Source organism: Nomascus leucogenys, chromosome 20 (assembly GCF_006542625.1).
Source record: "Nomascus leucogenys isolate Asia chromosome 20, Asia_NLE_v1, whole genome shotgun sequence".
NCBI classification, from domain to species: Eukaryota; Metazoa; Chordata; class Mammalia; order Primates; family Hylobatidae; genus Nomascus; species Nomascus leucogenys.
Window position 1 is genome coordinate 47644730 of NC_044400.1, and position 26894 is coordinate 47671623.

A 26894-nucleotide genomic window follows, 5' to 3' on the forward strand; every position below is an offset into this window, starting at 1 on the left:
TTCAAGAACAATGCAAGGCATGATAGTTATCTGATTCAGGACTTTTAAAACACACTTGAAATATGACAATTGCTTGTTATTCTAGCTTGATAACAAATCTAAGGGCAAGCTATTGAGCACTGATTTGTCCTTTTCTTCCTCATTCCAGCTGCTATGGACCTAAAGTGGAGGGCTTTGAAATTTCCTGCTTAATTGGGCTGCATGTCATTGCTGTCCTTAGAAGTTGCTCCGGGATGCAGGTGCTGGTTTCTTGGATCTCCTTTGCTGGAATTTTGCATGTCTTGTTTTGTTGTTGTACCAGCTTTGTGGATCAGCCAACATCCTTGGCTTGCCCTTGTGCCCTGTGGGGAGTGGGGCGGGACAAATCTTGGATTGCTCTATTCCAGGGATGTCCAACCTTTTGGCTTCCCTGGGCCACATTGGAAGAAGAAGAATTGTCTTGGGCTACACATAAAATACACTATCACTAAAATAGCTGATGAGCTAAAAAAAAAAATGCAAAAAAATCTCATAATGTTGTAAGAAAGTTGATGAAGTTGTATTGGGCCAAATTCAAAGCTGTCCTGGGCCACATGCAGGCTGAGGGCTGTGGGTTGAGCAGACTTGCTCTATTCCCTTTGCAGTAGATGCCATCTGAGTATGGGTCTCCTTTTCTTGGGTCATTCACGTGTTCTGGCCTTTTTATGCTCCTTTTGGAAGGTCCTCAAAGGTCTGCATAAAGACTGTTGGTGCACTTAGAGCTATGCTAGCAGAAGCGTGAAATCACCTCCCAAAGGAAGTGGGTCCTGCCTCCTCAGAATCAGAAAAGGGAAGGCCATAGCTTGAGCAGTAACCTACCACAGCCGAGTGTCAGTTTCCTCATCTATAAAGTGTGAGCGTCAGGCAACATTGCCTCCAAGATCCTTTTCTGCTCGAATATTCATTGAGCCAAAGAAGGTTAAGAACACATATAAATTGAGAATTCTGTAATTTTAAGATTCATCTGGAAAGATGGCACCCTGGCACCAGCCATCAGGACTAAGATGGAGAGTTTGCAGTCAAATGAAGTTAAGATTGAACCCAGTTCTGCCAGTTCCTTGCTCCATATCCCCTAGAAAATTACTTCTGTCTGAGCCTTGGGATTCTCTGTCTCTTTTTTATTTATTTATTTATTTTTGAGACAGAGTCTCGCCTTGTCACCCAGGCTGGAGTGCAGTGGTGCCATCTGGGCTCACTGCAACCTCTGCCTCCTGGGTTGAAGTGACTCTCATGTTTCAGCCTCCCCAGTAGCTGGGATTTCAGGCACGCGCCACCATGCCTGGCTACTTTTTTGTATTTTTAGTAGAAATGGGTTTTTGCCATGTTGGCCAGGCTGGTATTCAACTCCTGATCTCAAGTGGTCCGTCCTCCTCGGCCTCCCAGAGTGCTGGACTATAGGTATGAGACACGGCACTTGGCTGGGATTCTCTCTTTAAAATGGAAATACTGCTATCTACAGAGCAGCGCTGTTGTAAAGATTTAGTACACGTTCATAGCACATTTGAGGTGCTATAAGCCTAGGTGGCACATAGCAGTCATTCCGAAAATGGCAAAAGTTACTAAGATGACAGTAATCTTATGATTACTTGTGACTACATGGTTTTTGGATTAGCTAAGGGTTTGAAATAGATTCGATCTAAGAAAGATGACATATGCAGAATTCTTTGAAGTTAAAGAAAGGCTAAGAATGACTTTGAGGGTAGAGCAGCTACTGAAATAAATGATGCAAAGGATGTGAATTTAAAAATTCAGATGAGGGTCTGAGCACGGTGGCTCATGCCTATAATCCTAGCACTTTGGGAGGCCGAGGTGGGTGGATCACCTGAGGTCAGGAGTTTGAGATCAACCTGGCCAACATGGTGAAACCCCATCTCTATAAAAATACAAAAATTAGCCAGGCATGATGGCGGGTGCCTGTAATCCCAGCTACTTGGGAGGCTGAGGCAGGAGAATCACTTGAACCTGGGAGGCAGAGGTTGCAGTGAACCAAGATTGTGCCACTGCAATCCAACAGAGTGAGACTCTGTCTCAAAAAAAAAAAAAAAATTCAGATGAGGGGCTCTGATGGGCAACATAATTTATTCATTTATTACCCATGTATACACTTGTAACAGTGTCAATATTTTGATGAGAAAACCTCATTATCAGTTTTGTGCCTTGTCCATGATTTATCTCCTGGACACAGTCATTTTTTGTATTCAATGATGGTGATAGGCCAGGCATGGTGGCTCATGCCTGTAATTCCAGCACTTTAGGAGGCTGAGATGGGGGGACCGCTAGAGCCCAGGAGTTGGAGACCAAGTTGGGCAACATAGCGAGACCCCTGTCTCAAAAAAAAAAAAAAAAAAGTTAGCTGATGTGCATGCACCTGTATCCTCTCAGCTCCTCGGGAGGCAGAGGCAAGATGATCACTTGAGCCCAGAAGTTTGAGGCTGCGATGAGCTATGATTGTGCCACTGCACTCCAGCCTGGGTGACAGTGAGACTCTGTTTTTTTTTGTTTTTTTGTTTTGTTTTTGAAAAAAGATGGTATATTGATGACATATTGTCTCAGTCCATTTTGCATTGCTACTCAATATCTGAGGCTGGGTAATGTGTATATATATATTACATATATATTACATTACATATTACACATTACATATATATATATATAGAGAGAGAGAGAGACAGAGACAGAGAGAAAGAGAGAGGTTTATTTGGCTCGTGGTTCTGTAGGCTGTGTCAGAAGCATGGCATCTGTATCTGCTCTCATGAGGGCTTTAGGAAGCTTCCACTCATGGAAGAAGGTGAAGAGGAGCTGGAGTGCGCAGATCACGTGGCAAGAGGAGGAGCAAGAGAGAGAGAAGCGAGTTGCCAAACTGTTTTTTAACAATCAGATCTGGAGGGAACTAATAGAGGGAGAAGTCGTTCATTACCAAGAGAAAGGCACCAAGCCAGGATTCATGTTTGGGCCCCAGGACCCAAACACCTCCCACCAGGCCCCACCTCCAAACACTGGGGATCAGATTTCAACATGAGATTTGAAGGGAACAAATGTCCAAACGATATCACATATGATTACTTTTGTTATCCATATAGAGACGAATGTATCTGAAAAGACCAACCCAGGATAAGCAGTTCTTTTTTCCAATACTCAAATATGAAGTTTGGCTTTATTTTGCAGCTACTATCAATGTTTATTACACCCGTCAAGTTTATTGTTTCTGCAAACATCTGGACTCCTACCTTAGTTTAGATCTACCTTACCTGGGCTGTCTCCTAGATGTTTCATGTTCTCGAAATTCTTTGCAGGATTGCTTGTGTATGAGCATATTTGTATTTTGGAAGAATGCCGGCCAGAGAAAAGGGATCAGACTCAAAACAACAACAACAACAACCACAACAACACACAAAAAAGCCAAGAACTGCTGCTGAGAGTGTCCCAGACTAGGGAAGAATAAAAATGATGTCACAAGATGGAAAGATGGCATAACACAAGCACAGAGAGGTCCCTAAGTACCCATTTACTTCTGCAGCTTTCATACAACTTCCACATATTCTGCTCCCTCTAACCCACAACGTAATGGTTAAGTCTCTTTGGCAAGGTTTTCACGGTTTCAGATAGTTCTTTATAACATAACCCAGGGTCTGGTCGAATGGTCTGGAGGATCACTGATGAGTGGAAGTGGAGACTTTGCGTGCTTCCCTTTGTCCCTAGAAAGGGCACTTTTGCTGTTTTACAGGAAGCCTAAAGTGTCAGAGAATAAAGTTTCCAGGGAAATAAATGAAAATTGATTGGCTGGGCGCAGTGGTCACGTCTGTAATCCCAGCACTTTGGGAGGCCAAGATGGGTGGATCACAAGGTCAAGAGATCGAGACCATCCTGCCAACATGGTGAAATTCCGTCTCTACTAAAAAAACACAAAAATTAGCCGGGCATGGTGACATGTGCCTGTAGTCCCAGCTACTCAGGAGGCTGAGGCAGGAGAATCGCTTGAACCTGGGAGGCAGAGGTTGCAGTGAGCCGAGATTGCGCCACTGCACTCCAGCCTGATAACAGAGAGAGACTCCATCTCGAAAAAAAAAAAAAGAAAGAAAGAAAATTGATTTTGACACCAACAACCTAAAAATGTAAAGTAAAAGTGGCAGGATGAGATTTAAAAAAAAAAAAGAAGGAAAAATGCCTGTTTTCCAGGTTTCATTTGCAAAGAGAATAAGTCCTCTGTGTCTGGCTTTGCCTAAAGGCCAGCAGGGGCCCCAGGGCCACACCCTAAGGTGGTTTTGGCTCCATTCACTCTCTTCCTGCTCCTTTTTCCTCCTCCTCCTCCTCTCTCTCTCTCATGCACACACACACACACACACACACACACTCATCTTTAAAAGGCACAACGAGGGCTGGGCGCAGTAGCTCACGCCTGCAATCCCAGCACTTTGGGAGACCAAGACAGGTGGATCATTTGAGGTCAGGAGTTCGAGACCAGCCTGATCAACATGGTAAAACCTCGTCTCTACTAAAAATACAAAAACTAGCTGGGTGTGGTGGCACGCATCTGAAGTCCCAGCGACTTGGGAGACTGAGGCAGGAGAATCGCTTGAACCCAAAAGTGGAGGTTGCAGTGAGCTGAGACTGCACCACTGCATTCCAGCCTGGGTGACAGAGTGAGATGCTGTCTCAAATAAAATAATAATAATAATAAAAGGCACAACCTTTATTATATCCCTAGTGTCAGGATGTGGAACATGTTAAGGAGATGTTGACTGCCATAAATCTAGACTGGGAAAGGAAGTGGATTTTAGGTGAACCTGATTTGAAAATACAAAACTTCTCTTTTTTTTTTTTAAGATGGAGTTTCACTCTTGTTGCCCAGGCTGGAGTGCAATGGCGCGATCTCGGCTCACTGCAACCTGCACCTCCCGGGTTCAAGTGATTCTCCTGCCTCAGCCTCCCAACTAGCTGGGATTACAGGCATGTGCCACCACGCCCAGCTAGTTTTATATTTTTAGTAGAGATGAGTTTTCTCCGTGTTGGTCAGGCTGGTCTCGAACTCCCGACCTCAGGTGATCTGCCTGCCTTGGCCTCCCAAAGTGTTGGGATTACAGGCATGAGCCACTGCACCCGGTCAAAACTTCTCTTTTAAAAAGGGAAAAAGATAAATAAATAAATAGAATTTGCTGAGCCTCTGTTGAATCCAAAGCTACTATTAGTCTATGAGGCAGTCAGAAACACAAAGTTCATTCATTCAAAAAATTATTCAGTAATGCATGCTGGACATGGAGGTCTGGAAGTTTACCTTCTGGTCTGGGAGACAGACCTCACATACATGAAACAACTAAGGAGTAATCCAGTACAATCAGAGAAGGGGAAGTCAGAAGAATACATCAGATCGTCAACAGACAAATATCCAATGTCCATCCATAGGAGGAATGGCTAGATGGAAGTGGTGGTTTCAAATGGTGGAATATTATTCAACATTCAGAAGTAATCAACTAAATCTATGTGTAGTCGCATGGATAGGTCTCAAAAATTATTTAGTGACTAAAGCAACTTTTAGGATATGTACACTATTATACAAAATATGTTTTATAAACCCACACATATTATTTTTAATATGTGTGTGTGTGTTTCCTTTTAAAGCTCTGGAAGAAAACACATTGAATTCATCATCATGGTTAACCTTTGGAGAGAGAGAGGAGACCAGGATGAAGGAGCCAGTCGAAGGTATCCTTAGTTTGACATGTTTTGTGTTGGTTTTGTATTTGGTGTTTTACTCTGGTGACTGGGAGTCTGGAAGCCCCGTCTTCTTCTGCAGAAAGCAGTTGAGGATTTTGTAAATATCCTGCCTTCTTCTAATAGACCACATGACTTGCTGGTAGTCAGAGGTCCAGGGAGCTGGGTCTTTCCATTTTTTGAGGTTTCCAGCATAGTAAAAAATGAAGAAAGCCAAAAGAATGTTACAGCCAGCACAGGCACAGTATATTTTTAATGTTTATATTTAGCTGTTGAAGTTGTGTGATGAATCCTTCCCCTTGACTCTTGTTGGCATGTCTCTATGAGACCATCCAAAGCCTACATTTTAAACCTTGAGCCAATGGTCTGCCCGCTCACTCCTCCAAGTGGCCCTGCTGCTGGCCCCAAGGAATCAGAAAAAGGCCTTGTATAAAACAGGCTGGATGACTGGTGATGGGAGGGTGGTAGAGACATGTTCTAGTGCCTTCAGCTCTTTCCCCAGGGTGTAAATTCTCTCCTAGGCCTGAGAGTTGGATCTAGAACTTCTCTCCTGCAAAATGGGTTTATTTCAGAACTATGTGCTGTTCTACAACAATGAATGGGGAAAATTTTACCTTCCTAACCATCCTCCCCGCCCTCAATTCAGGGCATTTAAGGTCAAACAGGCTTTTAATACACACACTGTGCCTGCTCCACCCAACGCTCCCTCCCACCATGCCCAAGGAGAGAATTTGGGCCAAATGTATCACTGCAGTTTAATAGACCTGAAAAATGTCCAACCATTTTATTTTTGAAGTAGGAAATGTTCATCCTGAGAAAAAGTTGTGAAGAGACATAAATATTAAAAATATGCATCTATTTCACTTTATAGAAGGGAAATGGATCTCGTTTTAAAGTCTTTATGTCTGTATTTGGTGACATTTTTGCATAAATGTCTAGGGAATTATTAGCTTCAGCCAATTATGAACACACTTTTGAGATGTTTTAAAGAAGTCTGTCCCTCCAGTCTACCTCTTTTTAATATTAAGAGTTTTATATAATCTAAAGTGTTCTCATTATGAAAGCACTAACTTGTCATTTGAAAGAATAGATTCATCTCAACAAATACACTCCAAAGTGAACCAAATGCTAATGCACATTTTATTGGATGAAAAGACAAACAACATAATTATACTTGAATTTCAGGGAATCAAAAGTAGTACAACAGCGTGTGAACCAGACTCCAGGGCAGGGTTCGTAAGTGAGCCGTACACAAGCTCATTTTTCCAAGCTGGGGAAGTTTGCTAAAATGAGCTGAGGGCTACTTCACCAGACTGACAAAAAGGAAAATGTCTATCAGTTTTTCTTTTGTTCTCTCTAGATCCTGTTCAAGTGTACGCTGAGCCAGCAGGTTCACCAGAAAGCTATTGAGCGTTTGCTGGAACACATTATGCAGGGTGAATTTCTTCTGGAATGTTGCCAAGGATTTTTTATGCTTCTGTGGCAGGCATTTCTTGAACATTGTCATTTAGCCAAGCAAAGAAGATTTTCTTAAAGGATAGAAAATGTTTAAAAATTTCTGTTTGTTTAAAAATAGGTTAAATGGCAATATGATCTCAGGATAAGACAGAGAAAAGCACTTATTCCTCTAAGTGATCTGATTAGGTTAGTGATCTTTTGCCTTTAAACAGATTCATCATTATTCCTAAAGTATTGCTGTATTAATACTGTCTTCTAGAAAGTATCCCCCAGTGCCTACTTTTCTTTGATATCATTAGCTGTTTTTCGAAACTGAATTTGCTCTTCAGAGTTTTCTCATATGTTTGCATATAAGGAACTACTGGTAATGGCCAAGAAAATTTGGAAGTGCAGATAACATGCTGAAATAGAATTTTTCACTTTCAATTCTAGAACTATGCCATAAAAAAATAAAAAAAGAAAATGTCAAAATGTCTTTATATTAGAGCAGATATTTTACAAGTATTGCAAATTCAATGATAAATTCTAAGGTTAAAATTGGACACATAAAAAATTCAATGTATAAATATCTCCCCAGAAATTATTATCTAATGAATAGTAAAAGCTGACTACAAACCATGTCATTTTAACAAGGGTTTAAATAGTACCAAGATTCTCATCATATGCTCTGGGATACCCAGTGATGTACAAGGGTTCTGTCTAAACATGGGGAGAAAAAATTCCAAATATAAGGATTTGAATCTGCCTATGCCATTCACTAGCGGTGTGATCTTGGGTAAGTTACCTGGCTTCTCTGAGCTTCAGTGTCATCTGTAAAACAGGAATAATAATACCTAGCTCAGAGGTGGGTGCGGTGGCTCACGCCTATAATCCCAGCACTTTGGGAGGCCGAGGCGGGTGGATCACTAGGTCAGGAGTTCGAGACCAGCCTGGCCAAGATGGTGAAACCCTGTCTCTACTTAAAAAAAAAAAAAAGCCAGGCATGGTGGCAGGCGCCTGTAATCCCAGCTACTCAGGAGGCTGAGGCAGGAGAATCGCTTGAACCTGGGAGGTGGAGGTTGCAGTGAGCTGAGATCTCGCCACTGCACTCCAGCCTGGGCAACAGAGTGAGACTCTGCCTCAAATAAATAAATAAATAAATAAAAGTAAATAAATAAATAAATAAATAATAATACTTAGCTCATGGGGCTGCTGTGGGTGTTTATAAAGTATCTCAGTGACGCCTACATATTGTAAAGGCTTATGAATTTATTAGTTCCTTTCTCAACTTCCTCAATTCATTCCACCACTACAAGTCAATCTAGAGATTAAAATAGGCAAAACTGTGATCTGTGTTAGGATGGGGTTGTTTGAGTGGTGGTTTATTTCTGACTGCTTCATTTTATACTTGTATTTTAAATTTACAAGTTTTTGTAAACATTCTTAAAACAGATCTGTTTTTATTTTGATGAAGATCGGACTGATTCTGATATAATATTTGGAGAACCAAATTATACACAGAATTTTGTCTCTGAAGAGTTAACTCTATCATGAAAATGCACTCAGTGAAAAGTAAACATGATGCCACCTTTCCATACACGGTATTATGCGTATTTGAATGGACGCATATGGAAAAACATGGCATTTCTTCTTTTATGCCTAAATCCTATGGAATTTGCCGCCTCCTGTATTTAAGTTCGGGCTGTGATGGTAAACTTGGTTCCCTTCAACTGAGTGTTGTTACATCTTTGGCACATTCCCACAGCTGAACCTCCCATCTGTAACCTGCACCTGCAGTTCACAGGATTCAGCTCAGAGAGCTCTGTACTTCCGGGCCAGTCAGGTACTTGTTAGTGCAGACTGTAAGTTTGTACCCCACAGTTTCTCCGCCAGTTTAGATGCTGCAAACATTTGGGTTTTGCAGTTTCTGCAATTTTTGTCTGGGTTCTTTAAAAACAGCTCTTCCCCCACCCCTGGCACACCACCATCTCTCCAAGGCACTCATTGTGAGATGGGAAGCCTGGCGCCTGTCGTTTGTATTCCAGATCGAAACTAGCAGAATTGAGATTTTCCTCCCTTTTTAGTGCCATGACAAACAAAAGAGGATATGACATGTATTTATTGTTTGGTAAAATGCAGAAGTATCAATTCCAGGAGACGTTGCATTTCCCTCATCTTTGCCTTGAGTTGTTTATGTGAACTATGGCCCTGTTTGTAGGAGACAGGGAGAAAGTATGAATTCGGTGGGAATGACGGGGATTGGGGGGGGGGGTGGGGGGGGAGGAGGAGGTGGTGTGGGAAAACAGCTCTCTCTTTTGCCATGAGGCATCCAATTCCTGGAAAGAGCACGGTTAATGGCAAATAAAATTTCCTGGTCTTTGGGGCCAAGATTTGTGTTGTGTGAGTGTGCTTTATAAGCCTGTCACTGTTAGATGCAGGCTTATGCTTTTACGGCTGTCCTTAGCCTTAGCTTTTGTGGTTCTTTTGCCTGTATAGTATGCTCTTCCAAGGCAACTGCGGCTCATTGAGAGACTAGGCTAAAGCATAATAGAGCAGATAAACAAATTCATAGAAGTTAATAATTTAATTTTTTATTATTTATTTTTTTTTTTTTTGAGATAGGGCATTGTTCTGTCGCGGAGGGGGGAGTACAGTGGCACGAGCACGGCTCACTGCAGCCTTGACCTCTGGGCTCAAGCAATCCTTACACCTCAGGACCCCACACTCAGCTCCCCGAGTAGTTGGGACTACAGGTGCACATCACCACACCTGGCTAAGTTTTAAAATTTTTTGTAGAATCAGCATCTCCCTATGTTGCCCAGGCTGGTCTCAAACTCCTGAGCTCAAGTGATCCTCTGGCCTCAGCTTCCCAAAGTTCTGGGATTACAAGCATGAGCCACTGCACCCAGCCACAATTTAATTTCTTTAAAAAACCATTTCAAAAGAGAATGTCAGAAAAACATGTGGCCAAAACAGCACCCACCCTTAAACCGATTCTTGATTGAGGGGTGGAGCTGGAGGCAGATGTAATACGTCAATAGGGGTTCTTAAATATTCTAAAATAATTATTGGAAAGATAGTACTGAGGATGGATGGGTCAATCTGATGCTTCTTGATCACACTGAGGCTTGAGTTAAGGTCTAGGGAGTTTTCAGCACGGGCATCAGAATTTCTTTTAGATCCCTCTTCTCCTTTGCAGTGGTTTGAGATATGTCTTCTTCGTGATGCTTGTGTGAGAGTAAAGGAGGACTCCAAACAAACAAATGCAGATAGCCCAGAGTGGAAAGGGCTGTAGAAGGGGTGTGTACCTGCCACACACAGAGCAGCCAATCCAGAAAGGCTTCATTGAGGAGGTGTTTTGCAAATAACTAGATAAACAGGAAGCGAGGAGGAAGTGGCGGTGACCGGATCCTGTGGAACTAGTTTGGGCAAAGGGAAAAAGCATATGAAAACTAATAATAATAAGAGTGCCTAGCACTTGTTGAGAGTTTATTACAGGCAGCTGCTCTGCTAACTATTTTACATAGATGATCTCATTTAATCTCACAACAAAAAAACTTTGGTTCCAATTTCATCCCCATTTTAATCCACAGAAAATCAAGGCAGAGCAAGGCTATGCTACTTACCCTTAGTTGCACAGCTAGTAAGTAGTAGAACCAGGATTTGAATCTCAGAGTCCAGTCTCTTAACCTGTTTTTGCAGAAAGGATCTGCTCTGTTTGACCCTATTAAGGAGCTTGGTAAACTTAGAGCCTAGCCTGCTTCCTGGGTGGCAGATTGTTGGATTTTTACCTGGGAAGTGATATATTTCTTAATCACAAGCCCGATCGGAATTTTGCAACTGGGGTTTTTGGAGTGGGTGGCCAATGAGGGATGGGAGGGTGTAAGAGAAACTTTAGTGATTTAAAAAGTTCTTTTGCTTATCTCTGTATGGGAGTAAAATTTTTCCTAAAATTTCCTTAATTTTTCTTCTAGGCATATGTGTATATGTGAAAGGTAACTTGTAGGTGGCCTGGGAAATTAGTTGTGTGTGTGGGAAGGCATGCTTGGGGGTGGAGGCACAGTTAGAAGTTAGAAGGCAAGAGATATTGATGATGTTGATGATGACAATGAATATTTAATTAAGCACTTATGTACAGTGGAACTTATGTGCTACTCTGTTCTTATTTAATCCTCTCAATGGCCTGAAAGGATAGATAATCATACTCTCAACTTTCAAATGAAGAGACTAAGGTTCTCAGAGGTGAAATAGCTTGTGCAAGGTCACACTGCTGGTAAGAGCCAGGATATGGGTCTGTATGATTTCAGAATCTTTTTTTTTTTTTTTTTGAGATGGAGTCTTGCTCTGTTGCCCAGGCTGGAGTGTAGTGGTGCAATCTTGGCTCACTGCAACCTCTGCCTCCTAGGGCAGAGGAGCGATTCTCCTGCCTCAGCCTCCCGAGTAGCTAGGATTACAGGTGGGAGCCACCACACCTGGCCAATTTTTGTGTTTTTAGTAGAGATGGAGTTTTACCATGTTGGCCAGGCCGTTCTCAAACTCCTGCCCTCAAGTGCGCCCCCTGCCTCAGCCTCCCTATATAGCTAGGATTACAGGCATGAGCCACTGGGCCTGGCCTGATTTCAGAATCTTAACCCTTAAACTCTGACAGCATGCCCTAGTGAGGGAGGCAAGCATACCCAGAGAGGTCTTAAGATGCCTGAGGTGCCAGGAGAGCATGGAGATGCCTGGGAAAAAGTATTATAAATATATACATTTGGAAACTTGGAAATTGACATATGATAATGGACTTTAGGAAATGAATGTGTAGAGGAAGAAGTCAGGTGATGCTGGTGTCCTGGGGACCACTCTATGGAAGGAGAGGACACTGGGAATAGAAGACCTTTGAAAATCATGATGGGCATGAAGATCCCAGCCCAGGTCCCACCACTTATTCGCTGTCACCTGGCATCTCAATCTCTGCATCTGTAAAAATGAAGAAAATAATCCACCTCCCTGGATGACTTCATGAGATTTTTTGTAGTCATCAGTGAGGTACTGTACATAGACGTGCTGTAAGGATGAAAAGTTCTTCACAGTAGGATGTGTAGGGAAGCAAAAAGGGAGAAGTGGAGGAGGCTGAACCCAGCACATGGGCTGAGGATGCCGGGAGGGAACAGGGTTGGGGGCTGAATCCTAACAGGGGAAAGCTACTGAGCTGCTCCTGTAGGTTGGGCCTGGATGGAAATCCTGGAAGCAATAACTCCAAGAAGGATTCAAAAGTGGGACAAGAAGAGCAAGAACCAGGAATGGAAAAACTCCAAGGAACATGAGTGAAGAGGTTAGTGCTGCAGCGGAGCCCTGGCCGGGGTCTCTAAGTCAGGGATTCCTGCCCCAGCTCTGACCCGAACAGGTTCTTTGACCTTGAACACATGGCTGCCACTTTCTGGGCTTTGGTCTTCTCCTCTGTGAAAATGATAAAGTTGGCATAGATGAACCCCACAGCACCAACTAGGAATGGCAAATACTGCTATGTCTTAGCTCAGGTCTGGGGCTGTGTGGAAGTGATATGGGAGGGGTACAGGGAAGTGCTCGGTAGAGAAAGGCAGGGTCCCTGACAAGGGCTCCACCCTTGGGCCTGAGCCCACGGACCTAGGTGAGGACAGGCACTCCTGTTTCGTCACCCAAATGTTGCATTTTCCAAGACCACCCTGGCCCGTCATGCCCCCGACCCTGTGCCTATAAAAACCCCAAGACCTTAGCGGGCACCTACACTAACAGCTGGACATCAAGAGGAACACACTGGCAGAAGCACACACAAGTGGCTGGACATCGACAGGAACACACTGGCAGAAGAACATATAGACACTGACAGGCCATCAACAGCAGAATGACACGGAGGGTGGTCCGAGGAGAGCCTGGCTGCTGAGCGGCCCGACTCCAGGGGAAGACCATCTTCCCACTCCATCCCCCTTCTGACTCCCCATCTATATGCTGAGAGCTACCTCCATCATTCAATAAAACTTTGCATTCATTCTCTAAGCCCACACATGATTCGATTTTTCTGGTGCACTAGGGCAAGAATCCGGGATACAGAAAGCCCTCCGTCCTTGTGATAAGGCAGAGGGTCTAACTGGACACAAGCTGCCTGCAGGCGGCGAAGCTGAAAGAGCACACTGTAACATACGCCCACTGGGGCTTCAGGAGCTGTAAACACTCAACCCTAGATGCTGCCATGGAGTTGGAACCCACGCTCCCCATGACCTGCCCATCTGCCTGCTCCCACTAGGGGTTTGAGCAGCAGGCACCGAAGAAGTGAGCCACATCCCCATCACACGCCCTTTAAGAGAACAAGGGAACTTTTCCCATTTCAGAAGGTTGTGTTGAGAAGGGTGGCGAGGCTAACAGGGCAGGTGTCCGGGTGGAGGGGTGGAACTGGCTGTTAGCATGTGGTGAGGGAGGTGCTTCATCTGGGTCTTGCATTTGTTCCCTCTGACCCCAGCCTCAAAAAAACAGGACACTCACAGTTCAGGAAGCTGCCAAGGGTCCGAGCAGTGGCCTTGCTTGGCCGTGGTGTGGTCCTGCAACTCCAGGGCAGACCTAGACTCATGGGAAAGTCCCTGCTTTGTGAGGAGGCTGAAAGAAGATGAGTGGGGAGTGGCCGGAAGAAGAAAGGTGACTCCCAAGGTCTGGGCCAAGGAAGGGTTTTGGACAGGAAAGGGGACTCACAACAGGGCATGCTTGGGAGGAATTTTTAAGGCTTTCAACCCTCGCCAAGGCGAATAACGTGAGACAAGACCTGTAAGTTACTTTAGCTATATATAGTGTGTAACCTGAAAATGCCTCCCCTTGCAGCACTTGTGCTGTTGAACTTACAGTGAGTCCTCTGTGGAGGGTGGAGTCAGGGAAGAGGTTCTGCTGGGGACAAACAAAGGTAGGGAAGCGCTCACTGGCTTTGAAGAATTTCCTCCTTTTTATGCCTGGGGTGTAACCAGAGACCAATGTCAACAAGGAATCTGGCTTGGAACGCTTTTGTCTGCAGCTCTCTTTGGAGCCTGACTTGCTCTTTCAGAGGTCAGTGAATTGTAAATTGTGTAATTTCAGGATCTGCCTTTGCAGGGTCAGGAGACTTTTGAGGGGGTTGGTGGGAGAGGCATGGGTGGTGTCACTGAGACACCTAGGAAACTCTTGGCCTGGTCTATCTTTAAGACCAGGTCAGCCACATGAAATCCTTACGTTGACAGGAGAGCAGAAAATATATGTGGTTTTGGGTGTTAACATCTGAATTTGCTGTAGCAAACGGATCTCTGGCAAGTCTCTGAAGTAAAGTAATATCCTAAGTTGAGAGGGGGCAAAAGCAAAACAGTCAGTTACTTGGTATGCTTAATCACACTTTTCTGGTTGTAACTGTGTGTTGTGGCCTATGAAAGACCACACTCTGTGCTCTGGGGAAGGGTACTAAGCTGGGAGGTCCTAAAGGTTGGGGCTAGGTCTTGATCATTTTCGATCTGCATTTCCTCTCCCCTACCTTCAGCTTAGCAAAGGATTTGATATTCATGCATGCACTCAGCAAAAATCGACTGGGTATTTATCTTCTTCCAGCCACTGTGTTAAGTCCTGGGGCCATAGACACGTACAGAACAAATCAGCTCTTGCTGTCTCCAGAACTTAATCCACCGGGCTAGGGGGAGGCAAACAATGAAATTAACATATGATATGTCAGATGGCAAGACATGCTACCAGAAAAATAAAAATGAAGAGGATACAAGAGATAGACAGGGGTAGTATCTCTGGGGACGGGCAACTGGAGCCGAAGTGAGGGAGCGAGCCTGCTGCCAGCTGAAGGAAGCTGTCCAAAGCAGAGGGGGTGTTCCAGAAAGGGTGGAGGGAAAGTGGCAGAAGGTGAGGTCAGAGGGGAATCAGAGGCAGAGGCCGTGTAGACCTTGTGGGCCTCATGGGTCACTCTGAGGACTTGAATTTTTCTCTTTATGAGATGGGTAGCCTGTGGAGGGTTTTCAGAAGCAAGACAGGATTATTCTGGCTGCTGTTTTAAACAAATTGAAGAGGGCAAGGGTGGAAGCACGGAAACAGGATACAATAATCTAAGCAAGAGATGATGGTGCCTTAGACTAAGGGTTTACCAGATTCTAAATATTTTGAAGGAAGAGCTGGCAAGATTTTCTGATGGATGGAATTGGAAGGAAAGAAGTAAAGATGAGTCAACATCTTCAGTCTGAGCAGCTGGAGGGATGAAGCTGTCCTTTACTAAGATGGAGAAAGCTGGTGGAGGAATAGGTTGGGAGGTAGAGGATTCAAAATTTGGTTTTGGAATTGTTAAACCTGAGATGCCTCACAGAGTGGAGATGTCTAATGGGCTGTTGGATACAGGAATCTAGAGTTCAGGAGGGAAGATGGGGCCATAGATATAAACTTGGAAGTAGGCAGTCTATGAAAAATTAAAGCTGTGGATGGGACAAGGTCACCTCAGAAGAGAGTATAGGTAGAAAGAAAAAGTAAAAAAGAAATCAGTGACTGGCCTTGGGTCCTCTAACATTTAGTGGTTTGTGGTATGAGAGGAAATCAGCCAAGGGGATGAGGATAACCAGTGAGATAGGAAGAGGACCGGGAGAGAATGATGTCTTGGGGAACATGGGAAGAAGCTGTTTCAATGAGGGAGTGTCCAATTAGGTCAGATGCTGCTGACAGATCAAGTAGGAAGAAGACTTAAAATTGGTCACTGCATTTACAACATGGAAGTCATTGGTGAGTTTGTAACGGTGGTATTAGTGGAATTGTGAGGATGAAAGATGAAGTAGTTTCAAAACAGAATGGAAAAAGAATAGGTGGAGATAGTGAATATGAAAATTCTTTTAAGGAATTTTATATAAAGGGAAGAAATAAATGGAGGCATTTGCTGGAGGGAGAAATGCCCAGTCTCTAAAATGGCTCAATAGCAACGCCAAGAGCTGGTTTTCAAACAGTGGGTTGTTCTATTTTGAAGCAGATAGCTAAGAAGAACTCTAGGAGCCTCGCCTATGACTCTATGATGGGGCTTGCCAAACACTCTACACGGCATCCCTATCTGTCACAAATCCCTCTAGCACCATTGGATCGGCAGATCGTATGAGCTAAGGGCACCTTGCGTGGCAGCTTGGATCTGCTCCAGAGCTCTCTTTGTTCTGGGCCCCCCACAAAACTGACAGCCTCTTAAGTCACTCAACACATTGGTACAAGAAGTATTCCCCAATACGGCTTATAGTTCTCCAAAATCCAAAGAGGCTCACTAAGCACTGTATCTCCTCAGCCCTAGTAAGTACAGGGTGTAATAACTTGTTTCATTTTTATTTATGTATTTATTTTTGAGATGGAGTCTCACTCTGTTGCCCAGGCTGGAGTGCAGTGGCGTGATCTCAGCTCACTGCAACCTCTGCCTCCCAGGTTCAAGCAATTCTCCTGCCTCAGGCTCCTGAGTAGCTGGGACTATAGGCACCCACCACCATGCCCGGCTAATTTTTTTTTTTTTTTTTTTTTTTTGTATTTTTAGTAGACATGGGGTTTCACCATGCTGGCCAGGCTGGTCTCAAACTCCTGACCTCATGATCCGCCTGCCTCGGCCTCCCAAAGTGCTGGGATTACAGGCATGAGCCACTGCAACTGGCTAATGACTTATTCTTTATCTTACAGGGCATGTCTCAACATGCCTTAGACCGTTGAACCCCTAAACACTTCACTAATATGGGAGACATTGCAGGATCCTTTCACAAGAGAGTGCAGCCTGTGGGGTCTGAGAACTGGCTCGGATCTGGAAACTGTGGGTCCATCAACCTTCTTGACAGCTCTTGATTTTTTAAATTGTTATACAAGTCATGCAGTACCCTCATTGACTGCTTGTCTGTCTCACTCATAGGAACACCATGCTCTGTTAGCCATCATCAAAAACTCTGTGGACTGAAGCACTCTGTCCTTGCTGGCTGTTATGGTTTATATTCATCTTGACTCTGATGGTTAAGAGCAGACACCTGGTCTTCGTTATTTTGAAATCTTAGCGTCTTCATTGACACTAGGGAGCCCAGTTAAATGGCAGAATCACCTATTCTTACCCTGGCCTACAGTGGACAATCATTACTAAGCTTCCCAAAAGATGTTGTCACCCCTACACCGAGAGATGTTCTTGTCCCTCACTGATATATTTGAAGGGAATGTCCCTGAACCCTCCCAGGAAGTCTAGGTGTCACATAATAAGTTTGTTCCAACAATCCTATCTCCCTGAGCATTCTGACCCCTTCCTCAATTTTCTGCCAAGGCACTGCAGCCTCTTCCTGTAACTTACTGTAAGGCATAATCATGTCCAACCCTCAAGGAACCATTCAGAAACAAATTAATACTACCTTCAAGACAGTTCCTGAGTCAGTAGTTCCCGCCCTCTCCTGTTTATCATCCTTCCAGACAGTCCCCACTGTGTCCCCCTAGTTCATGCTGATACCAAGCCAAGCCCTGCAGCTCTTTCTGAACATAAGCTGTTTTCTTCTGCATCCAGGTCTGTATTTCTCTACCTGGACTACCCTGAGAGCTAACTGCAGTTATTGGTCTGGAAGCAATGAATGAAGGCCGGGGCAGAGCTTGAGGAAGGCAATATCATCTCGTCACAGTCACCATCAAGAATCTAGTTGCAGGCTGGGTGCTGTGGCTCACGCCTATAATCCCTGCACTTTGGGAGCCGAGGTGGGTGGATCACTGGAGCCCAGGAGCTCAAGAGCAGCCTGGGCAACGTGGTGAAAGCCCGTTTCTACAAAAAAATGCAAAAATTAGCAGAGTGTGTTGGTGCATGCCTGTGTGGTCTCAGCTACTCGGGAGGCTGAGATGGGATGATTGCTTGGGCCTGGGAGGTCAAGGCTGCAGTGAGCTGTGATCATGCCACTGCACTCCAGCCTGGGTGACACAGCAAGACCCTGTCTGAGAAAAAAAAAAAATGTTGTTTCACCTAGATCTGAAGAAGAAAATAGAAGCAACATTCGAATTAACATCAGTCAACTGATGGAATATTTTAGATGAAGTAAGAGAAGCCAAGGCATGTACCCTCAGGCTCTGGGCTTCTCCCTGCAAGGTTGGGAAGAAATTTGGAGGAGGCAAAATGGGAGCAAGTCAGATGGAAGAGACATTATGGGTCAGGTGGGTGAGAACTGTGGGAGGGAGGTTCAGGGTGCTCCGTTTGGCGGGTTTTTCATAGTGCCTGTGCAGTCCAGGGCTCTGATTTCTGTAAGCAGAATGATATCATTCATTCTTTTACTCATCTATTTGTTAAGTCAACATTTATTGAGAGTCTCTTATGCTACTCACTGTGCTAGGTGGTAGGGGTCAAAGATGAATAAAACGATGTTTCCTTGTTTTTCAGAAATTCATAGTGTAGTGGGAGGTGGACAGAAATGCCATTGACTATTGATTGCCTGACACTGACAGGTGCTGAAATAGAGGAATATAAGGGATGCCATGGGAGGCCAGATGAAGTGAAAAACCCACTCTTACCGGTGTGTGTGCACACACAGGAGGAGTTATGCAATGCCTTGTCTGGTTTCCTGTCCTGGCATATTTCCATTGCTCATTTCTAGAGCCACTTGACCATAATGGCTGGTCAGGGATAATGTAAAGAATCTTCATTTGGCAGCTCTGAGGAGTGCCCAGTCAACCTTCCCTTCTGTCCTCAGCACATACACCTAGTTTCTTCCTCTGCTTTTGTGACTCATCTCCTCTTGTACCCTACACATCTTTTCTATTTTTATACCTCTTGCACCCTCAAAGATCCCTTGAATCTCTCTTGCCTAAACCTCTTTTAGGCAAATCCTACCTCCTATTCTCTATACCTGCTTTGAGAGAAGGGGAAAATGTCTTCATATATGCACTAATTAGGCCCCTTGATGGTCTAATTTCAGCCTTACCTTGTTTCGTTTTGTAAGTGAGCCCCAGGGAAGTTAAGTAATTTGTCCAAATTCACAGAACTAGAAGAGAAAAAAGCAGGACATTGAATGTAGAGCCAATATTCAGAGTACCTGATTTTAGACCCAGCATTCAAAGCACCGACTGTTATGGTCTGAATGTGTTCCCTCCAGATTCATGTGTTGAAATCCTAACCCCCAAGCTGATAGTATTAGGAGGTGGGACCTTTTCAGATGTGATTGGGTCATGAATGTGCAGCCCCCATGATTGGGATTAGTGCCCTGTCGAATAGGAGAGACTGCAGAGAGCTAGCTAGCTCCTTTTCACCATGTGAGGGCACAGCGAGACAGCCCTGTCTATGAGGAAGTGGCCCTCACCAGACACTGCTGGCACCTTGACCTTGGACTTCTCAGCCTCTAGAACTGTCAGAAATAAATAAATTTCTGTTATTTATAAGTGACGGAGTCTAAGATATTTTGTTAGTAGCAATCTGAAGGGACTAAGACATTTACCAAAACCTTAAAGGCTCCCAGATGAGCACCTCTAAAACACTCAGTCACAACGTTTTTCTATTCAAAGTCTCCAGGGAGAAAAGAGAAAGCACTACAAAGACTGCCTTGTAGTATTATAATCCCTTCACTTTTTCTGTCAAAGGTCCTGTTCCCCCTGTGCACCTAGAGGCTCACAAGGCACTTATGTCTCTGCCTTGTGAGCCTAGAGGTAAATGAGGGGCAGGACCTTTGATAGAAAAAGTACGTGTGTGCGCACACACAGGCATATATATACACATACACACACGTATATTTCTGCTTAGTAGATATCACCAAACAATTTTCCAAAGTGATTGCACCAGTTTACATTTCCACCAGCAGCATAGGCAGTAATTATCCTCTTCAACGTTTGGTATTGTCAGTCTTTCGAATTTTAGCCATTCTGGTGAGTTTGTAATAAAATATCATTGAGGCATTAATTACATTTACCTGATTATTAATGAGAATGAGCACCTACTTAAATAAGTATAATAAGTATAATATTTTCCATAGGTTTTTTGAAGACATTGTCTCTCAGATTAGAGATGGTCAAGGCCATACAGTTTCCTTTAGCACAGCTTTAGCTACATCAAACGAATTTTGATTTGTCATATTTTCGTGATTATTCTGTTCAAAATGTTTTCTAACTTCCCATTGTGATTTCCTCTCTGAATCTATAAGTTTAGTTAGAAGTATGTTTTGAAACTTCCAAACATATGACTACTTTGTGAATATAGTTTTGTTACTGATTTCTAGCTCAATTACCCTGTGGTCAGGTAACATACTTTGTGATTTCAGTTCTTGAAATTTGTTGAGACTTGCTTAATGGCCCAGCATTTTGTAATTTTGGTGTATGAACTAAGTGTGTATTCTGCAGATGTTGGGTGCAGTATTCTATGAAGACCGATTAAGTCAAGTTTACAAATGTATACTCCTGTAAATGTAAACTGATTTTTGTCTTATTATTCTATTAGATCTCAGAGAGAGTAATAAAATTTGAATCTATGCTATTAGTTACATGTAAATTTAGAATTGTTATATCTTCTTGACAAATCTAATTTTCATCATCATGAGGTCACTTTCTTTGTCTTTAGGAATGCTTTTAACCTTAGTGTCTAGTTTGACATTATTGTTAAATCTTTGAGAATTCTGATATTTTAGTCTTGTGTTTTGTAAGTAGCATATCAAATTCAGTGTTATTCAAGATAACAACCTTTGTCTTTTAATCACTGAATTTAAATATTTACATGTTATGTAATTTCTGATATTTTGGGGTTTAAATCTACCATTTCGCTCAGCTTTTCAATTTGTACTGCTTGTTCTATGTTCCATTTTTTTCATTTCTTGCCTTCATTTGCATTGATTGAAAATTTTTAAGTTATTTGAATCCTATAAATTCTTGTGGTGATTACACCAAATATTGCGATATGTATATCTGACATAAAAATAAAATATCATTTGGTTCTTTTTTCTCTTCTGGGGAATGTATGTACTGTAAAACACTATCACTCTGTCTCTCCTGACTTAATGCTTTTTCAGTGTATTGTAATTTTCTATATAATTCTCCACAAGATTTTACTTTTGGTTTTATATAGTCAATATTCATTTATAGTTATCATGCCTTTCTGCATTTCTGACTTTCTACCTGAAACCTTTTCCTTTTGCCTGAAGACAGATTTATATATATGTAGATATATAAATTCAAGTCTATTGGGGTTGAACTCTCCCAGTTTTGGTTTGTCTGAACATGTCGCTTTTTACTTTCGTTCTTTACATATATTTATATCTTGAGAGCAGAATTCAGGGTTGGCAGTAATTGTTTTTCAGCACTTTGGAGCTATTGTTCCATTGTCTTTTGGCTCAGAATGTTGCTGTTGAGGAATAAGCTGTGAGTCTGATTATTGTTCCTTTGATGGCAATCTTTTTCTCTGATTGTGTTGAAGATATTTTCTTTGTTCATTTTTTTGTTTTTAGCAGTTTTACTATAAAGTGCACCTAGGTTTCCCCTTCTTTAACTAGTTTTCGATTTCCTGAATCCATCAATTGATGTATTTAATTAGTTTTAGAAATGGTTCAGCTAATTACTCGTAAATGATGTTTCTGTTCCATTATCTCTCTCCGTTTAGTATTTCAGTTAAATACATATCAGAAATTTTCATGGATCTTTTATATCAGTGTCATGATTTGGAAAAAGAGAAGTACAAAATTGAGATTAAATATCCTGAAACCAACTGGCAGAGTAACTTTATGTCTTTTGAATCCAATAAAAATTTGGGCATATATTCAGTGTCTTTTTATTATTTCATTGTTCTAATAATTCATTTAAATTACATTTTACAAAGGTATCATTTTATGACATTTTGGATTTTTTGTTTAAGTTTGGAAAGTGCTTTACTAGGTTCCTTAACCTTCTTATAATTTTTTTTTTTAGCTTTGTCTTTTAGCTTTGTAGTATGGATATTTTCTTCCATACTACAAATTCTCTCTTCATCTGTTTGTAATTAAATATGAAAGCTATTGTGTTTTAACTGTTATTTTTTTAATTCTAGCATTTTCACTGGCTCTTTTAAAAAAATAGTTTTCAGTTCTCTGCCAAAAGTCTCAAGGTTGACTTTTGTCTCTCTGAGCAAATTAAATAGAGTATAGTATTATTTAAAGTCAATACACTTTTTTTTTAAGTTGAAAAACTAATTTCTGAGCCTTTGTGATCTATGTCTGTGTTTTCTTGGTTTTCATTTGTGTGGTCTTGTCTTGTTTTTCTGTTTTTTTTTTTCTTTTATTGTATTCAGATATTTGTACTTAAAACATTATTTGTAGACATAATTAGAATTCTGTAATGATGTTGTCATTCTCCAAAGCAAATTTATATTTACTTCTGCTAGGTACTTGGGGCCTTAGCATTATGGGATCATGTTAATTCAATTCCAGGTACTGTGAAACTGAGTTTCTAGAACCTTCTTTTGGTTTAACATTGTTTTTAGGGTACTGTCCTTCAGTGACCCATCCAAATGTAAAGGGATTCACCAGAGCTATCCAGGCTTGGTGATGCTGGGCCCCAAAATTGGCCTTAGCTCTGTGAGACACTTTTTAACCACCTTCTTGCTCAGCCACTTGCCCTCTCAGTCCTGCTTTTAGAAATTGGCATATGCTGCTAGGCGCAGTGACTCACACCTGTAACCTCAGCACTTTGGGAGGCTGAGGCGGGTGGATCACTTGAGGTCAGGAGCTCGAGACCAGCCTGGCCAACATGGTGGCTGTCTCTACTAAAAATACAAAAAATTAGCCGGGTGCGGTAGTGCATGCCTATAATCCCAGCTGCTTGGGAGGCTGAGGCAGGAGGGTCACTTGAACCCAGTAGGGAGAGATTACAGTGAGCCGAGATCATGCCACTGCACTCCAGCCTGGGCAACAGAGTGAGACCCTGTCTCAAAAAAAAAAAAAGAAAGGAAGAGAAAAGAAAAAAGAAATTGGCATATACCGTATTGGCATATACTGTAGAGAAAACTGCCCTACATGCCGGACTCAACTCCCTTGGTCTCTATCCTTTACCTGATACTAACCCAGTAATTCTGCACCATCTTGTTAGCTGTCTAGCACACCAGAGTAGATTTTTAAAGTATATTTTGTTTTGCTGATTGTCCCCAGTAGGTCGGATGGTATGAATTACCTAGTTCTCCATTCCTAGAACAGGAAGTCTTATATAATCTAGGTTTAACCAAATATCTCCATTAATGAATAAGTGATTATGAAAATACTTTAAAAAAGAGGTTGATTCTGGAGATTTCCCTAATAATACAAATTTAATTGAACAACAAGAAAGGGCAGGGCTGACATTTTTTCTAGCCCCTTACATAAGTACTTCTTTAGCTACGTTACCAGAGAAAGCCATGAACAAAATAATTTGGCCAAAAAATTGTGAAATTATTCAGATAAACGTGATCTTTTAACAATAAACGAGGAAGTAACCACGTTTAATGCTATGAGTAGAGCATTTTGAAAATGGATATTTGGAAAATCTCCAATAGTTATGTATTTTTATTGCCAAAAATGCAATGAATATGCCTCTTTGAAAACTCTTGTATCTACATACTTGGAAATGGAATTTTTAACCTTTTAAAAATGATAAATAAACAGTTCTAGGGGACTTTGAATCAATTTTTTTTAAGTTTGTATTAACAAGTAGTTGACATTAGGGAAGATAAAAATTTACTATCCAATTTGTATTGGAAACTTTGATGGATAGGGTTGAAAAACAAGTATCATACTTTAGTGAGATAAGCAATAAAGCTCTTTTCTTGTTTTGATTAAAGTATTTTGGAAGTATCTTGTCCATGTCTGATAACTATTAAAACCAAGCACCAGGCCGGGCATGGTGGCTCACGCCTATAATCCCAGCACTTTGGGAGGCTGAGGCGGGCGGATCAAGAGGTCAGGAGATAGAGACCATCCTGGCCAACATGGTGAAATCCCGTCTCTACTAAAAATACAAAAATTAGCTGGGCGTGGTGGCGCGTGCCTGTAGTCCCAGCTACGCAGGAGGCTGAGGCAGGAGAATCGCTTGAACTTGGGAGGTGGAGGTTGCAGTGAGCCAAGATCACACCACTGCATTCTGGCCTGGCGACAGAGTAAGACTCTGTCTCAAAAACAAAAAACAAAAAAAGCCAAGCACCAAAAGAAATGAATGTAAAATCAGACCTTTTATTCATAGAGGCTTAAATAGTGAAGCATATTCAATCACACAGCTCTCATCAAAATATTATTAATGAAAATTTCAAAGGTAAGCACAAAATAGTTTTTGCATCATTAATAACATTATAAAAAGGTAAAATATTTTATATTTCAACTTTCATCTTTTTACTTTTTCTCTATATTATATATACTGTGTTTTCTATATGTTAAATATACAATGTCTATATTATACTCATATATACATATATAAAATTTAAAACTGAATAAAATATATACATTTTAGGAATGCTTACTCAAAAGTTTTTATTGGTTAGTCCCAAAAATGTGGTGACCATTATTTAGGGTTGCCTCTGGAAAGTTGCCTTCTAAGTTTTACCAATTTGGATAAGTGGTCTCTACCCACTACCCTCACCCCATTTTCCTCCCACTGAACTCTGTTTATATTGTTCATAGTACTTATCACAAATTATAATTATATATGTATTTGTTTGTTTACTTATTTATTACATTATGAGCTCCAGGATGGTAAGGGTTATGTTTGTTTCTTTTTTTTTGTTTTGAGACGGAGTCTCGCTCTGTCACCCAGGCTGGAGTGCAGTGGCGCAAACTCGGCTCACTGCAAGCTCCGCCTCCCGAGTTCATGCCATTCTCCTGCCTCAGCCTCCGGAGTAGCTGGGACTACAGGCGCCCGCCATCACGCTTGGCTAATTTTGTTTGTATTTTTTAGTAGAGACGGGGTTTCACCGTGTTAGCTAGAATGGTCTCGATCTCCTGACCTCATGATCCGCCCGCCTCAGCCTCCCAAAGTGCTGGGATTACAGGCGTGAGCCACCGTGTCAGGCCTATGTTTGTTTCTTTTACCAACAATACCCAGAGCCTAGGACAGCATCTGGAAATGACTAATCCTTTGATATTTACTGAAGGAATAATTAAACAGATTATATGTTTCAAAGTGAGACAGACACGGTGTGGTAGCCTTCCTCCAGGATGGCACCCAAGGGCTCCACCTCCTGATATTCTTCCGTTTGTGTAGTTCCTTCCCACACTATAGTAGGATTGGTCTCCACGACCAAAAGAGTACAGCAGAAGTGATGGCATGTTACATATAAGATGGGCTTATAAAAGGCACTGTTGCTTCCAATTTGATTGCTATCTCTCTTTCTTCTATCGCTTGCTCTGGAGGAGGCCAGTTGTCATTTCATGAGCTGCTCTATGAAGAAGTCTATTTGTCAAGGATCTGAAGCCTCCTGCCAACAGCTGCATGAATGAGTTTGGAAGATCCAGTTCTACCCTTCGGATGACTGTAGCTTGACATCAACTTCATGAGAGACCCTGAGACAGAACCACAAAGCGAAGTCCCTCCTGGATCCCTGATGCTACACAACTATGTAATAAATGTTTGCTGTTTTAACTACTTAGTTTGGAGTCATTTGTTACTTGGCAATAGATACATAATACACTTGGGTTTGAATACCAGCACTGCCCCTTACTAGGTGTGTACTTGAACATATGACTTCATCTCTTGGAGCCTGTTTGGTTTTCTCAAAATGGTAATAATATTTACTTACAGTGCTCTTGAGGCAGCATCCTGATATTTAGTAACTTCTTAATATATAGCTACCTTCATTTGTATTATATTTATTTTTGAGTAAAGTGAATGCTTAAGAACAAAGAGAGCTATAGAGCAGCTATAAAAAGGAAGCTTCTAAACCCCAAAGAATAGCTACCTTGGGCCATTATGTTTAGGGGCAACTAGCTTTGTCGGCTTTCCTCGATACTAAGAGCCTCAATGTATCACAGGCCACATGGGGGGTCATAAGTCAGCAAAGGCCAGTCAGAATCTATGTACTGTACTGTTTATTTCCATTCTTTTACAGAGAAACCACACTAAGACATATAATACACATATCTTTGTTTTCCTTAACAATGTATTTGTGTTAAAGGATGTGTTAAAGGATGTTTCCACAGTGTAGGAAGTCCTTTTTCTCTGGAACAGTGGTTCTCAAACTTCACCATGAATCAGAATCACGTGGAGGGCTTATGACAGGCGGATTGCCTGGCTCCCACCTCCTGAGTGTTTGATTCAGCAGGTCCATGTCGGAACCTGAGAGTTTGTGTTTTTAACCAATTCCCAAGTGGTGCTGATGTTGTGGTCTGAAGACCACATTTTGAGGACTGCTGCTTTGGAACATCATAGTCTCTGACAAATGAAACCTCATAGTGCTAAAGAATTAAGAGTAGCAGGCCAGGTGTGGTGTCTCACGCCTGTAATCCCAGCACTTTGGGAACCAAGGCGGGTGGATCACCTGAGGTCAGGAGTTCGAGACAAGCCACGGCCAACATGCTGAAACCCCATCTCTACTAAAAATACAAAAAGTTAGCCAGGCATGGTGGCGGGTGCCTGTAATCCCAGCTACCTGGGAGGTTGAGGCAGGAGATCACTTGAACCCAGGAGGTGGAGGTTGCAGTGAGCTGAGATCATGCCATTGCACTCCAGCCTGGGCAACAGAGTGAGACTCTGTCTTCAAAAAAAAGGCTAGCAATGTTTAGGGAAAATGTGGAGTAAAATCAGTCCAAATTCCTTACTGTAATATATGAGGCCCT

General features: G+C 42.3%; 1 protein-coding gene across 6 annotated transcripts in view; it reads left to right on the forward strand.

Annotated features, from left to right (window-relative positions):
* The window catches only part of LOC115831757 (putative uncharacterized protein FLJ13197), a 69430-nt gene extending 43729 nt beyond the window's left edge, over positions 1–25701 (forward strand). For 2 of the 6 annotated variants that reach the window (XM_030800973.1, XM_030800976.1), the window contains exons 2-4: positions 5635–5718; positions 17678–17862; positions 18126–19469. In XM_030800973.1, coding sequence (XP_030656833.1) covers positions 5635–5718; positions 17678–17745 — 152 coding nt within the window. In that variant the 3' untranslated portion in view covers positions 17746–17862; positions 18126–19469. Of the gene's footprint in view, positions 1–148; positions 240–5634; positions 5719–7087; positions 7503–17677; positions 17863–18125; positions 19470–25472 lie in introns of those variants that run through there. The other 4 variants (XR_004027249.1, XR_004027250.1, XM_030800974.1 and 1 more) reach the window with 4 other exon arrangements.
* Positions 25702–26894: the final 1193 nt, after the last annotated feature.